Here is a 15,743-nt window from a genome sequence, read left to right as displayed (position 1 = left end):
CTTTTGAGGCAAACACTTCTAGCAGGTCATCCAACCCTTATAAATTTTTTTTTCTCTTTGTAGTCAAACCCAGCAAAACCAGCATCACCACAAAAAAGTTACTAAAGATGGCTTTTTTATCAGTAGGTACCTTTGGTTTTCACTAAGTATCTGTCACTAGCACTTACATGCAGTCTAGTTTCAGCAAGGTCAGTAGTTGAACTCACTGCCAGGGCTCCCCAAATCACTCAGCAATACCAGTGACCTGACCTGCAGTATGATGCAGATGGGGGTATTAATGAAGGCTGCCAATATTCTGGTTTAAGAGCTCATAAGAATAGCAAGTGCAGTTTTTATTTGCATGGTGCTGACTTGCTGCCACTTGAATCACATGAGTCTTATTTGACTTTTCATGGATTTTATTTGATCTCTAGGAAAACTTTGGCTTCTCCCATTCCCTGTATCTTTCTGTGAGCAACAGGGGTGTAATTTCAAAGGAAATTACACTCTTTCCCCAGTACAGTAAAACAGCTGGAATTGCATTGCATGCAAAATAAAATCGCTGCTTCATTAACTTAGTCATGGGAGTGGACAAGCTCCCATGCAGATTTGCAGGGAAAGAGGAAAAGGTGGCATATAGAGGTACACATAAGTATATATGTGCATGTATTTATATCTACTTGATTATCTATTTGTTTATATACCTCTCTTTACTGATCTATCTCCCCCATAGAACTTCTATTATGTGTATGGATAACGCATTAATGACCACCATGTTTTTATTTTTCCCAAAGGACTACCTCACAAACTTCTCTTTAACAGTCACTAGTTAATAATTCTGATTAAAAGGTATAGTTCTGGTTAGGGGGTTCGTTTTTTAAAAAATGAACTCTTGGTGTGAGAGGGCAATGGCTATGGCCATGGGGAGCATATCTTAAGAGAGCAGGATGTGAATGCTGATGGGTGGGAAGGGCAGCTGTGGCAGGCACTTGTTGGATTCCATTAGCTGGGATGTGGCCAGTTGGGGTGTTTGGGTACATGCTACATGGTTAGAGGACTCCTCGTTGTGAACTCAGCACTGACGCTGCCAGACACTTCAAACCCGGGGGTACAGTCGCTGCCAGCAGGAACACGGCTGTGTCTCACTGACAGTACCTCATATGGCTGGCCTTTGGGATCTTTCTGTTGGGGGGATTTTAAGAAGCCCCCAAAAAAGCACGGTGAAGCGCCAGACAACGCTGAATTTTACTGCTGAGGCCCTCCTGCTGCCGAGCAGGGAAGAGGGAGAGCTGCCGCTGCCCGTCCGAAGGGGAGCATCCCGGCGGGATGCGCAGGGGGCCCTGGGGCCGGGAAGAGGGGCGGGATCGTGCTGGGGAGGGCGGGGGCTCGGCCCCGGGCCCCGCCCCGGGCACAAGAGGGGCGGCACCGTTCGCCGGGGTCCCGCATCCCCGCCGGGCGGTGCGGGGCGTGCGGCTCGGCTCGGCTCGGCTCGGCTCGGCTCGGCTCGGCTCGGCTCGGTCTGGCTCGGCTCGGTTCAGCTTGACTCGGCTCGGCGGGACGAGGCGCGGCTGCCGTCGGGCAGAGGGTTCGCTCGGCGCCCCGCAGCCCGGGCGGCCGCGGGATGGAGCTCGGCGCGGCGCGGCTGCTGGCGGTCCTGCTGTGCCTGGCTCCAGGTAAGCCCGCGGGGAGCCCCGCCTTACCCGGGTCTGTCGGGAGCTCCGAGGAGAGTGGCGTGGGGATGCCCGGTGCCGCACAGGGCGCGGATGCGGCTTTCCCATGGGTTTCGGGGCTGCTCGAGCGGGTGAGACAGTGCGAGTCCCGGGTGGGACGGAACGCCCGTGGCTGCGGGCTTGCTGACCCCTCCTGTCCTGTCCTCTTGGCCTCCCGTCCGGCCGGCTGGTGCTGGCCCGTCGGAGAGGTTTGCCTGCCACGGCATAGTGTCCTGCCCGCTTGGCTCCAGCATCAGCTGTCGTTTCCGAGAGCAAAATGTCCCTGGAGCCAAACGCGGGAAACCTGTCATCAGGAGGACCTGCTCGGAATGCAAGTGATTAAAGCACGGGGAAATGCTAGCGGAATGGGGAATGTCCCGGTCTGGCCACGCTCTCTTGCTGCCCGTTGAAGCCGGCCAAGCTGTCGCGGCTGGGGCTGCGGCTCGGCCCGGTGAGGCGGGATTCCTGAAGGTGATGGCAGCAGCTAGGGCGGAGTGAAAATCTTTCCCTGTGGTTCTCCCAGATGTTGCACAAGCTGGGCTGGTACCTCAGAGCAAGCACAGGCACCCAGACCGCAGCCCTCACAAGAGCCAGTGGCCCCGGGTGGATGCGATGCGAGCCACTGTGCCGATAGTCCGGTCGTAATACAGTTTTGCCTAACTTAGGACGAAAGAGATAAACTTAGAAAATCATGGCATAAAATAAATTAATGGGGTCTCAGATTTGTGACGAAATGCAAATTACTTTCTTTGCATAATTCATTGATCAGTAGTCTCAAAGAAGTATATTCAATTTATTATGAGAAAAGCTGGTAATCCCAAGGGAGTGAGATCATCAGATGAAGGTTCACTTCGTTTCAATGTCCCACATCCTCTTGTTAGACCTTGAAGTTGGCAATGCAAGAAAACAGGAACTCCACCCTGGCTGACTGAATTGTAGTGCTCTGCAGCTAGCTCCTGACCATCTGCCTTCGCTTCCTGTTATGACAGAATTTTTGAACTTTTTGGGATGTGTGAAAAATCATGATTTACCCTTCACTGCTAAATAGGTGATGTTAAAGTGTCCATTTAAAACCTGATTAATATTCCTGTATATAATACTTTTCTGATTGAGTAGCACTTACTTGTTTATTTGGTTTATTAGAGAGGTTTCATTCATGTTTTTGCAGGTTTATTTATTTCTCTGGATCAGCCAACCCTTAGCATCCAAAAAGATGTCCTCACAATAATGGCAAACAACACACTAAATATTACTTGCAGGTAAGGACAAGTCTGTTCAGCATGATTTTGATTATTGGTTATTTCTGAAGTGAGCTTTTGTACAGAATCACACATGATGTGATCTTTCTCCTGTCCGGCCTCCTGTTTTCTCTCCACTCTTTGTGCCTTCTGCCTCACTTTTCTCTGACAAGCTTTAGAAATTATGTGGGAGGGCTGCAGCAAGAGAGAACTGGGGAGTGTAGGGTGGCTGGGGGAAGAAGCATCAGCTGTGTCCTTGTGGATCCTGCTGGTGAACCATACTCTCAACACTCTCTTTTGGTGCTTTGTCACTTAGATTCAGCAGAATGTAAATCTCAAGTAGCTTCCTCGTAGCTGTTAGCAGTAGGTTGTCTGTGTGGATTTGTCCTACATGGTTTGATGCTCTCTCTACGTGACGGGGTGAAGCCCATCCCTCTCCATAGCCACAGAGACTGCCAGGGCTGGGGTTCATATCAGAAGTGTCTGCTGCTCTAACATTTGCTTTCCCAGCGGTCAGAGGCCGCTAGAATGGTCATGGCCAAGCAAGCAGAGCAATGCTGAGAAGCGTATCTCCGTGACAGACTGCAGTGATGGCCCCTATTGCAAGACACTTACTGTGAGCAAAGTCATTGGCAATGACACAGGAGACTACAAGTGCCTTTACAGGGACAGCCAGGCAGCTACAACCATTTATGTTTATGTTCAAGGTAAGTGCTAACACAGCTCTCAGATGTCTCCTTTCCTAGTGTCAAGAGAAAAAAGGAACATGGTGTCTCAATACAGTTTTGATGCTAGAATTTATTAATCCTAGAATATTTGATCCTGTGAAATATTTTTCTTGTTTTCATGGTGAGTAATTAAATTCAGGTATTCTAGTTGCCATCAGCACAAAACCCTTTGAGCCTATAATTCTGAACTGACCTGCCATATGTAGTACATGGTCTGCTGTTCTCTACCCAGAATTTAGCATACATATCTCTGCTGTGCTCTGATCCTGTTCTCATGAATGCAGAGTTACCTCTGACCTCAGCAGGAGTTTCATATGAGAGAGGATTACAGAGGTTTTATATTTGTTAAAAATTACACATCCGATCCCATGTACGATTTGTGCTGATACCATTAAAAAAAACCCAAAAACCACCCAAACCCCAAAACAGAAACTTTCATACATTTGCTGACTCTGGTGGTAAAATCTATTTAGGCTGTAAGAGCTCAGCTTTCAGTTGAGTGTTGCAGACACTGCAAAGCCTCCAGTTATACACTCAGCTTCAATAAGTGCATTCATTGAGGCATCTGCCTTTTTGCTCTGATGGCTTCACCCTCGTTTCCATATGCATCCTGCTTCCTCTTTATTGTTAACTTATAGTTACCATTTTGAGAAATGAGACATAATTAAGTACATGACTTAGCTTGTTTTATAATATCATGGAGCTATTTTTTGGTGTTTTAGTCTGACTTTGAAAAGGATGCTGCCATCAGGGGAGTCAGTGTAACATGTCACAACTTTTAACTGATATTTCCTGTAATACTTATGCAAGGAAAGTCACACTAGGGTAAATCAGTTTTTTGTTGACAAAAGGACTGCTGTAGCAGGAAGCCATTCTCAAAAGTGCACTCTGCTGCAGATAACTGTTTTGAGAATAATGATATTCTGAATCTGGGGGGTGGGTTTCTATAAAAACATGTACCTCCCCTACTTAGTCTCATTATTTCAGTGCTTTATGACATGGAAAATAATACAACTGACTTTTCTCGATAATCATGTAGTGAATAATACCCACTTATCAATTAAATATTATTCTAGATTACAGATCACCATTTGTGACTTCAGTCAGTGATCAGCTTGGCATTGTATACATCACTAAGAATAAAACTGTGGTAGTGCCGTGCCTTGGAACTGTATCAAATCTCAATGTATCTCTACATGCGGTAAGGCAAAAGCCTATTATTTTTTCAAGAGTTAGTTGAAGTTGCTGTGGCATAAATATGTTGTTTGAAGTTAAAATAGATTTCTTAAAACTTCTGTCCATCCATTGTGACATTTATAGCTTGTGATCACAGGATGAATGTTGTACTTGCACTCTCAAAGCATGTACTAATTCCCTGAGCTAGAATGTTAAAATGGGGGCCCTGCAGCTGGGGAAAATGCCGGAGGTGAGAATTCAGGGTTCTTTGATTTTTGAATACTGACTATGTGTTTTATCAATATTCCAAACAGAAATATCCAGAAAAGATATTTGTTCCTGATGGTAAATCCATTTCATGGAATAATAAAAAAGGCTTCACTATACCCAGTCATTTAATCAGCTATGCAGGCATGGTCTTCTGCGAAGCTAAAATAGATGATGAAAGCTACCAGTCTGTGATATACATAGTTGCAGTTGTAGGTAAGCCAAAGGTTTTTATTTCTCTATAACCAATGTTCTTTTGCTTTCTACAGCATGCTGAACCAATTACATTTGGTTGGACACTAGGTTATTCAATACTGACAATGCAGTTAATGCAAAATGGATGTTGAGATTTATATCACTTTTCTTTTAAATGCAAAGTATTGTGTTTTTTCTGGTTGATCATTGGGATAAGTGCTTCTATTTTTAGTGTTTTATATTGATGCCAGGGATTTAATTTTTTTTTTCTGACAATGCAAACCTTTTTCCTAAAATCACTTATCCACATTCTCAGTCACAGTGGAAGGAAATGAGAGGCAAGCAACCATCAGCAGCAGATGAAAAGAAATTGCTCTGAGTGGGTACCAAGGGAAGGGTGGATCTGAAGGTCTCACTGTGAGCTGGGTAGTCTTGTCTCCCTAAAGACTTGTGTCTCGACTCTCACAGGGTTTTATGCTTTCCTGGTACATTTTGTCAATTGTTCATCATACCCCAGAAATAATGTGATAATTCTGTGGAGGCTTAAGCCTGAACTGAAACTCAGCAGCTCTTCCTCTTTTAGCTGAGGACCCATTTCAAATATCCAAATGGTACCAAGGCAATCTGTCCTGGCTTGTCAGAAAAGCATGAACCCCCCTCTTTACTCCATGCAGAAGGCTTTTACTTCTCCACCACATTCACAAGTTCTCACTCTGATTTGGAGGAATTTCAGAATATCTGTAGAATTTCTGCATTCAGAAGTTTTTGTTTTGAAATATTTTACTGCACAAAGTAAACTTTGGATAATGTTGCTACTGCCCCACCATTATTCTCTATAAAGTTCCTGCTTACTGCTGGGAATGGGTATATAATCTCCCTTAGTTTTAGATCTCACAAGGATGAGGAGTCTAAGGCAGAGGAACTGTGTGAGTCACTGTCTCTTGCCTGCTCCCACCACTGGAGGGGTTCTGATCAAGTCCACACATCCTGCTGTGTCACTGCCTGACACGGGTCCCAGCTGGGAAGTGCTCAGGGCAGGCACCTCACTTCTCTCCAGGCTCCTTTGTACACCCATTATTGTGCTGCACTGGGTCATCAAGGGGCTTTTTTGTAGCTGGGGTTTTGGTGGGAATTTTGGTGAATTCAACTAGGAAATTTGATGCTGAGTACTGTAAAGAAACCTCTTCTTACCCCCTTGTTTTGTGTGTGCCTTTGTCTTTCTCTAGGATACCGAATTTATGACCTGACAATGAACCCACATGATGAAGTAGAGCTGGCAGTGGGAGAAAAACTTGTTCTCAATTGCACTGTAAGGACAGAGCTGAATGTGGGAATCGATTTTAAATGGGACTACCCTTCCATCAAGGTAAAGTTATACTAACTTACAGGTGCCTTCATCACAAAGCAATTTGACTTATTTAGGTATAATATCACTTCTCCCTTTAAAACATTGAGAAAGAAGATGATAATGCACAACAAAATTTCTGGTATGTACAAGTGTGCAAAGGGCGACAGAAGGAATAACAATGACATTTCCAAACATCTCCATCTTTTGTCTATTACAGGAAAAACGTGCCACTATTAGGGATGTAAAAACCACTGCAGGAGAAATAAAGAAATTTGTGAGCACCCTGACCATTGACAGTGTGTCCTTAAGCGACAATGGTCGATATACTTGTGCAGCATCCAGTGGTCGTATGAACATGAAAAACAGCAGTTACTTCGTCATCCATGGTATGACATTTTCTCCTTCAGTTTTGTTGGTTGTTTCAGATTAGGGATTAATTACTGGGATGCAGAAGGCATCTCAATGATGAATCAAAAGACAGAAATGAGCCAAACTGCAGCGACAGTATTTATCTTGCAACTAGTATGGGATTATTTTTATACCACAGCCTTAGTTAATGGTAAGATTTTAAAGTATGCTGTATTTTAGTGAAAGCTGTAGAATTCCACCAGAAAGGGGGGCAGTAAAATAAACTGATATAAGCCTCCAACCCTCTTCCGCATTGACCTCCTTAAGGTCCTGTAAAACTCAATTTGTGCAGGTGGCTTTGTACAAGGGCTGCCTGTTCTCACTCTTGGTGAACTTAGGCCAGATCTTGGTGGCTCTGTGACACAAGAGTCTGGGTCAGCATGAATGAAGCTAAGAAAATTTTCAGTTTTTGCATTATGAATAGATGAATCAAATAGAGTTTTGGTGGTACGGAAATGATGCAAGGGAAACAGCTTTGGCTAAGTGAATAGATAAATATGAGGCCACATCCTACAGCCTTTTCTCAACCCCCTCTTGGGTACAGCCCCAGCTCCACTAACTTACTTATAGAAAAAAATTACCAGTATGAGAGTGGCTCATTTTTAATCACTGAGTCAGACAAAGAGGTTTATATTTTGAAGGAGGCTGATTTTCCTGAAGTCTGATTTCAGGTGCCAGAATATTCATTGCACTTTTAGAATGAAACGGAAGACTTTCAAACTTATTGTGGGCATAGTGATTCAAGATACACTGATTTTTTTTCCTGGGTTCTTTCTGTTCTGCTTTTCAAGAACCAAAATGAGATCATGTGCTACACTGAGTATACCAGATACTAAATCTAAACCATCCTAAATCTTAGTCAAAAGGCTAATTTAGTCAAAAGGCTAATCACTGTCTTCTGTCCAAATGCAAGTTTATAACTTATAACAAGTAATGTAAATAATTTCAAGGTACTCTGTGACTGCAGTGGTTGAAATGCATACTTGAGTTTTTAGCTTTCAAAACTGCAGTTTTGAGTAGTCTAATTTCCTGGAATAAGTATATTGAGAGAGTTTTATGATATGTATGTGTATATATGTATATACAGGTCTGACAGTTGGCACACTATCCTGAGAGCTGAATCTTGTCTCTGCTTTCCAGAGCTCCTCAGTGAGGGGACTGGTCTGTTCCCCTGTGTGAAGGAAAGGACTAGGTTTTCATGGTGGCATCTCTCCAGAGCCCAGTTTGGAGCCAGCTGTGCTTTACCAATGACCCACAGTCCTGTCACTAGCTTTTATTTGTCATCTTGTTAGGTGCTAACCCAAATGGAAAGCACTTTTGCTTTGGTTCATGAGAAAAGACCATTTAGTTTACTTCCTTTTTTCCCATCCCAGAAAGTCCTTTTATTCACCTGGAGAAAATGGAGAATGTTGTTGAGACAAAGCTAGGTGATGCAGTCAAAATTCCTGTCAAGTTTAAAGGATATCCTCCACCAGAGGCTAAATGGTAAGAATTGGGATATTATTGAAAAAATGAGCTATTCTTACTTAAAGCAAATCATTAAATATTCAAAGTGCTCTGTATTTTCTTCAGGTATAAAAATGGAAGATCCATCAATGCAAATCACACAGTTAAACTTGGTTACTCATTAGTGATCACTGAAGCAACTGAAAAGGACGCAGGGAATTACACAGTTGTCCTTACAAACCCCATTAACAAGGTGCTGAAAAGACATACATTTACCCTGCTGGTAAATGGTAAGTGGGTTAACAGGAATGCCTTTCTTTCATGTGTGGATTTGGTATATTACCATCCTTAGGCTTAATTCATCCCATAACTATGAAGATTTAAGTACTGAAGAACCTCAGTCCTGGGAGAGCAGAGGTGACTGGTCTCTCCTCGCTCTAGGATGTGTCAGTCAAGAAGCTGCAGATTCTGGGTGTTGGTGTTGTGATGATACCTTGTGTGGGGTGGGTTTTGTTTTGTTTTGTTTTGGGTTTTTTCTGTATATTATTCTTTGCCTCTGTGTCCTGCTCTTTTCCTGCCCTTCTTGCTGGCTGTGCTGCTGGAGTCCTCCTCCACCCCGCTCCATCCCTGTCCCGCCTCACCCATCCTTCCTGCCCCACACAGGCTATCCCTCCTCTTCTGGCCTGCCTTCTACAACCCTTTTCCTCCTCCCCTACCTCCTCCTTTCTGCTCCCCAGGAAACAGCCTATGCTTTGAAGACAGCAGGTCTTGGAAAGGGCAGCAAGGCTACGTGCAATGGGATTAGGCCTGAGGAATAATGTGCATTTAATGGCTGGGAATGGTGGTGAGAATATAGGAACTGCATTTTAAACCATGGAGTATTGAAGTGGGATTTTGTAGGAGATCCTAAGTATCCTGATCCTCAAAGTGTTGGGCAGGTTCATTGCTTTCCCACATGTCCTTGGGGATGCCCTGTGTTGCACTCGTATTGGGGCAGGGTGTGAACTGGTCACCGTGGGTATAATGCATGCACACTGGAGCCTTCAGCAGGAGGTGTGACCTGTGACTGCTGGTCTCTCCTGCAGTGCCCCCCCAGATCGGTGAGAATGCTCTGATGGCCCCCGTGGACTCCTACAAGTACGGCTCGACACAAGTGCTCACCTGCACCGTCTACGCCGTGCCACCACCCACCACCGTGCTCTGGCACTGGCAGCTGGAGGAGGAGTGCACTTTCAGCCCCCAGTGAGTGCCAAGTCCTTGCTGTCTTCTGCAGCTTATGTAGGTCTTGAGGGATATTTGTGTTGGGCTGGGGTTTGTCCGGTTCCTCCCTCATCCAGACTCATTACTGAGTGCAAACCCAATGGCCAATGAAGAAAAAGATTGTTGTACTTAATTTGCAGATTGCTGCAGGCAGGCCCTGCCAAGGTCATTGTTGTTGGCAGAGGCGAGGGCCACCCGCAGAGAGGATCCAGCAGTGCTGGCATGTTGCTGTTGTGCTCTCTTGAAGGGCATCTCGACTTGCACGGGGTCTCAAATGCAGCTGTTTGCATGCCCTTTCCTCAGATCCCCCTGTGGGCTTCAGGCCCAAAACTCTATCCTAAACAGAGGAAATTTGCTGTTTATGCTAATGATGTGTCCTTGTAGTGTTTTTTTCCCTTGTGCTCAAGCGCTGAGTGTGATGGGGCTCTTTATCTGTGTGAAAGTGTATCTCAGAGGAAGTGCACTGATTGATGTTGGGGAATGATAGAGAGAGTGCCTGACTGAGATTCACGCAGCTTCCCTTATCTGGACCTGCCATAAGCCCAGATTTCCTTTAACAAAAAAAAATAGTCCAGGGTAAAAAAAAAAAAAAAAAAAAAAAAAAAAAGGCATTCTTCTTTCCTGTTGTTGTTTTTAAAATGATTCCACTAGTTTCTTCCTTTGGTGCCTGGTTGCTTCCTACACAATGGCTACTGTCCTCAAGAAATTCTTGTAGGGAGTTCAGCGATTTTTATGTCTCCCTGTCTTCCTTTGAACTAAGTCAACTTGAATCATCCACTTATGAATGGAGGTTTGTTCCCAGAATAGCTGCTTTGCTCCAGCCATCCCGACTGAGCTGACACAGGCAGATTAATTAGGAAATTCACCTTTAGGCTTGGGGGTCCTTTAATTTAAAGAGCATGAAGGTCTCAGGAGGTTATAGGGTGAAATTTGAATTTCCAGAAGCATATGCTTCCCTCATAGATGCAAGCTGTGGCCAGGGATGCATCTGACTTATAAATACGTGCATTTTATAAGGAGAACCCAAAATACCTCTCTTGAAGGACAAATATTCCTCTCATCTAATGCATGTGTCTCTACTTACTTTTCAGGAAAGTTCGCTCAGGAGCCAATCCGTATGCATGCAAGAAATGGAAAGTGATCTCAGAGAGAAAGGGTGGGAATCAGGTTGAAATTAAGCACCAGGTAGTTACTATTGCTGGGAAAACAAAGGTGAGCACACTTTCTTTTCTCTTGGCTGGGGATGATTAACCCTGTTCAGCAGCCCACATGTTTGGAAATACATCACTAGAGATGAGACACTTTTTGCCTGTTGTTAAATCTGGGGATCTACTCTCAGTTAAATGGGCAAGCTCCTGCTGAAGCCAGGAGGTAGAGATACACACTTTGAGGTCCTTTGAACACTGATCCGAAGTGAATCTCCACTGAGGAATATAAGTGACTTAGATTTCAATAACTACCTTTTAGTGGTCTAAAGTTAGATAAGTTAATATTGCAAATTAACTGTGATAGAAGTTGGAGAGACTGAAAAGCAGAAAAAATTGTGGGTGCAGCATTTTTTAACACATATGCCTAAGTCCACCTTCTGCTTCTTCCTATTTCCTTTTACCTGATTTTTACACACTTAGGGACAAAAATGTAAACTTCAAAAGGGGACTGTGCTTCTGCCACGCCATGGATTTGTGCTTTGGAGGGATTTTTGGTTTTTCAGTTATCTGCAGAGCCCTTTGCTGAGCTGTTGAGGTGGTTAGGTGTTACTTTAACACTGATGTGGTATGAAATTGCTCGATTGTTCTTTTGTAGACTGTGAGCACCCTCGTGATTCAAGCAGCAAATGTATCTGCTTTGTACAGATGTATGGCCACGAACAGGGCTGGCTCAAGTGAGAGAGTAATCTCCTTCCATGTGACCAGTAAGTGCCCCCTGCCAAGGACAGCCATGTTAAATTAATGTTATTGTATCTGTTTGCTAATGAAAGGCACTTCAGTGATGTTGCCTGATTGCTCACCTTTATGAAATACTTTAATGCTTTTGGATTTTAGGTTTACTTAAGGTTTCTTTAGGCAGCCTTTAAAGTTGCCACTAATTTCAGCCAGGTGATTAGTTCTACCAGCATCAGTGGAGTGGCAGGCCAGTGAAAGTGATACAAGATGGGCACTGTTGTCCCAAGAGTGACTACTGTTGAGCTTTAGCAGTCACTTAAAAGAGCAACAGAGAAATTATGGTAGTGTCACAAAATTAGTAAAGATTTCCTCTAAGAATTAAGGTTAAAATTTTCTAAACCAGTGGCAAAAAGCTTCTGTCTCCTACAATCAGTCCCCATATTCATGTGCCAAAATTTTATTTTAATCCAAATCTAAAAATTAATTATAAGATAATGCTGAGAATCATCTTAGGTTGCTGTAAGTTTCTACAGGAAGAGTGACTGAATTTGTTACACAGTCCTTCATTTGATCCATTTGAAATGTATTGCTTTTAATGAGATTGTACTCCATAGATAGTTGATTACTTGACTGATTGATTTGCTTGATCTTTTTCAGTCTTTGTTTATTTTCCTTATTTTTTGCCAGATAGGATGACAAAACCTGTATTTTCAAAATGACTTTTCCAAGTTAATGTTAGCCACAAAATGCACAACCAGCTAGGAATTTAATTTACTGTTTTAACTTGCAGAGGGTCTTGAAATTAATGTCCAGCCTCAGAATCAACTGACGGAGAAGGATAACACGTCCTTGCAATGCACAGCAGACAAGTTCACCTTTGAGAAGCTATCGTGGTACAAGCTCAGTGCTCACGTTTCACAGGCTCCCTTCGGAGGGCTGCCCATGCCTGTTTGCAAGAACCTCAATGCTCTGCAGAAGCTGAATGAGACAGTGTCAAATACCAATGGTGAAAACGTCACCTTAGAGCTCATCCTTCGTAACATCTCCCTCCAAGATGGAGGGGACTATGTTTGCATTGCTCAGGACAAAAAGGCTAAAACACAGCATTGCCTGGTGAAGCATCTCACTGTTCAAGGTATGGATCTCTTACTCTGAAGCAAAATGAGTGGTTGTGTATGAAAACAATCACAGTAGTGGCAGGTTTTGGTATGTTCAGGCTTTGCATGTGTTTGGTTAATGGTGTGCTCAGTTTGTTAAATGGATTTAAACCAGCTCTGTTGTAACACACTCTTCTAAGGTTTGTCCAGGCACTGTTTCATTAATACCAGTGAGGAAACACTGACTGAGACACTGTACCGTGCAAGGAGATGTGTTTGGCTTCTGCTGAAGTAACATGTTTACCTCAGTAACTTCTCAACTTCACTTTTCAGAGCACATTTTTCTCTGTAGCTGTATATACACGTGTGTACTCATAGCATTAATGCCATTGCTTTTTGTGTGACTGACTCTCGAGTTTGGAATAGTGCCTGTAACTTAAAACTGTCATGAGTGATACTGGTATTCAGGCACAAGCAACACAAGCTGAAAATCAGTCAGCTTTTCACACAAATAGTGATGACTTTGCTTTGGGACCTAGATATCTAGGTTGATTAGGCAGATTCAGAAAAATATTTAACGTATGTTCATGGCCTGTCCTGAATGGACATTTAATGGACCAAGAGTGTCAAACCTCTCTCTCATAAGGACTTTGGACACAGGAAAGGGAGGGAAGCAATTTCTCAACTACTGCCTCTTCTCTCAGCAGCCTGAGCAGTTACAAATTAAATCAGCTAAAGAAGGTTATATCAATACTGTTGAAATTTTCTTGAGTATTATATTTTCATGTCATGTGGAAGTTGAACTGTGATCTTAACATGAACATTGTGGCTCTTGGTGTAATGAAAGGATTTGAGACTTTGTTACTGGGACATGAACTACTTTTAATTAGTAGCAACTACTTAAAAAATTTATTTTTTTCTTAATAAACAGTAATTTTACTGTATTTTCAAACCAACAGAGCCCATGGCACCCACACTTGTTGGAAATCTGGAAAATCAAACAACAAATATTGGTGAAACTATAGAAGTGTCATGTGCAGTGAATGGCATTCCTCCTCCAAGCATCATGTGGTTTAAAAATAATGAGACACTTGTGGAAGATTCAGGTGAGGGTTGCTCATTTACAGTTATCACTAAAAGGTTTTCTTTCATGGCACTGACTGCTGATTTTCACCATGAATACTTTTGTTTTGAATTCTTAAGAAAAAGTGGCATAAAAATAGCAAAACTAAGAATAATATTTTTTCCCAGGTATTGTTTTGAAGGACAGGAACAAGACACTAACCATCCGTCGGGTGAGGAAAGAAGATGGAGGGCTGTACACTTGCCTTGCGTGCAATGTCCTTGGATGCAGCAAAGCAGTGGCTTTTTTTTCAGTGGAAGGTTGGTGTTAGCTTTTTTCCAGATTGTGCATAAAATCTTTAGAATAACTTGAAGGAAAATCAACTGGCTATCTTGATGGGAGATCTGAAAATATCTTATGAAATTTGTGAGAAGTTCTGACCATTCCTATCAAGCTTAAATTGGGTGCTGTTGAGGTTGATGCTTTTTTCTCCACTATTCTGCTTAGAGCTTTTCAACAAAATCTGGATCTATCTTACTTGTGGTTGCAAAGAAAACTTTGCCAATCTGTATTACATGCAAACCCATGCAACAGAGCTACAAAAACATGCAGATATCCTGGGGCATCTCTGTTGTCTAGGTAACATAATTGTCATACTGTGCTTTTTAGCATAATATGCTGTACCTTTTTAAATTATGTATTGCTTCCACAGTACTCAAGGAAAACATAGTGAATACTTCTTGCAGTCTGTTGTGATTGCTGCCCCATCTCAGTGGTAATTTTGAGTTAGGGGACTCCAGCCTTGGTTCATCACACTCTGAAAGCAGCATTTGTAGCCCCATCTCTCACTTGTTCCAGTCCTGTTGTGGCACACCAGAATACAAGTTGCAATGACAAACAATAAATGATAGCAAGAGTTAGTCTGCAGCTGGGACCACAATAGACTTTCCAGTTAGAGTTGTAACAAGAAGCCTCAAACTAAAAGCTCCTTGCTCTTGATATTAGTCCAGTCATTCATTCATTAGTACATTTGCATACTTTAGTCACTGAGCCCCTCACAAACCTCTGTCTTTAAAGTCAGGGTGGTTGTCTGATCCATACCATTAAGGTAATTAAAGCAATATCATGTTAATCTTATAGGTCCCTTTAGGATATTTAGGGCAAAATATTTACATGGGGTGGAAATTATCTGCAGATGATGTTGATGTAGATTTCAGCTGATGTGGTAAATATGGCTGGGCCACATCTGTAGAAGTTTGAAATTTGTGTAGGACAGTCTGTTTCACTCAGAAAAACTTGTAGTGCAGTTCATGGGGGTCATGCAGTGGAGTGTGCTGCTGTGTAGGAAAATCTAAGTGGTGCAAAGGATGAAATACAGAAGCATGATGTGGCAAACAGGGGCTGAAGAGGAGGCCTGTGTCTGTGCACTAAAAGGTGTTCAAATGGTATCTGCTGGACACTGTTTTATGGGAAAAGGAACATTGTAAATAAGACCTTATTATCATGTGTTCTTGTAGAACCACATTTTTCATGCCCCAGCTGAATGATGTCAAGAGACAAGAGAGAGATTGTTCTCTAGGTCATTCTCACAGCTCTTTATTTTCTATATGATGAGAGTGTTTGTTTGGTTTCTAAAGAAAGACTAATTACTTTTTGGTATTCTAAACCAATTTTTTCTTTCCAAAATGTGAATTTTACTTTTTTATATTTGCCAAAGGTCCAGACACTGTTCTTGGAACAAGGTTGATGCTGAGAAATGTGATGGTGTGTAAAACAGCATGAAACTGTAAAATTCCAACATAAATCCCCAAGCTTTCTATTTTGTTTTGCTTTCCTTTCTTTGCTCCATGTTGCACTTTTAAAACGAACCTTCAGAACAAGGACCCCCATTCTTTATTTTAATGAATGAACAAAACAAATATGCTTCCAACTATCACTCAAATATT

The 15,743-nt window shown here is 42.7% G+C and overlaps 1 protein-coding gene across 1 annotated transcript in view; it reads left to right on the top strand.

Moving 5' to 3' along the window:
- Nucleotides 1-1,433: 1,433 nt before the first annotated feature.
- Nucleotides 1,434-15,743, top strand: part of KDR (kinase insert domain receptor) — a 30,517-nt gene continuing 16,207 nt past the window's right edge. The window contains exons 1-15 of the mRNA XM_021530159.3: nt 1,434-1,652; nt 2,857-2,947; nt 3,437-3,633; nt 4,731-4,855; nt 5,145-5,313; nt 6,519-6,658; nt 6,858-7,026; nt 8,422-8,533; nt 8,621-8,784; nt 9,580-9,736; nt 10,846-10,966; nt 11,558-11,666; nt 12,428-12,772; nt 13,694-13,840; nt 13,986-14,117. Coding sequence (XP_021385834.1) covers nt 1,601-1,652; nt 2,857-2,947; nt 3,437-3,633; nt 4,731-4,855; nt 5,145-5,313; nt 6,519-6,658; nt 6,858-7,026; nt 8,422-8,533; nt 8,621-8,784; nt 9,580-9,736; nt 10,846-10,966; nt 11,558-11,666; nt 12,428-12,772; nt 13,694-13,840; nt 13,986-14,117 — 2,230 coding nt within the window. The 5' untranslated portion in view covers nt 1,434-1,600. The remainder of the gene's footprint in view (nt 1,653-2,856; nt 2,948-3,436; nt 3,634-4,730; nt 4,856-5,144; nt 5,314-6,518; nt 6,659-6,857; nt 7,027-8,421; nt 8,534-8,620; nt 8,785-9,579; nt 9,737-10,845; nt 10,967-11,557; nt 11,667-12,427; nt 12,773-13,693; nt 13,841-13,985; nt 14,118-15,743) is intronic.

The sequence above is a fragment of the Lonchura striata genome, chromosome 4 (assembly GCF_046129695.1).
Source record: "Lonchura striata isolate bLonStr1 chromosome 4, bLonStr1.mat, whole genome shotgun sequence".
NCBI lineage: Eukaryota > Metazoa > Chordata > Aves > Passeriformes > Estrildidae > Lonchura > Lonchura striata.
Note: the sequence above shows the minus strand (reverse complement) of the source record. Positions and strands in the feature narration are given on the sequence as shown.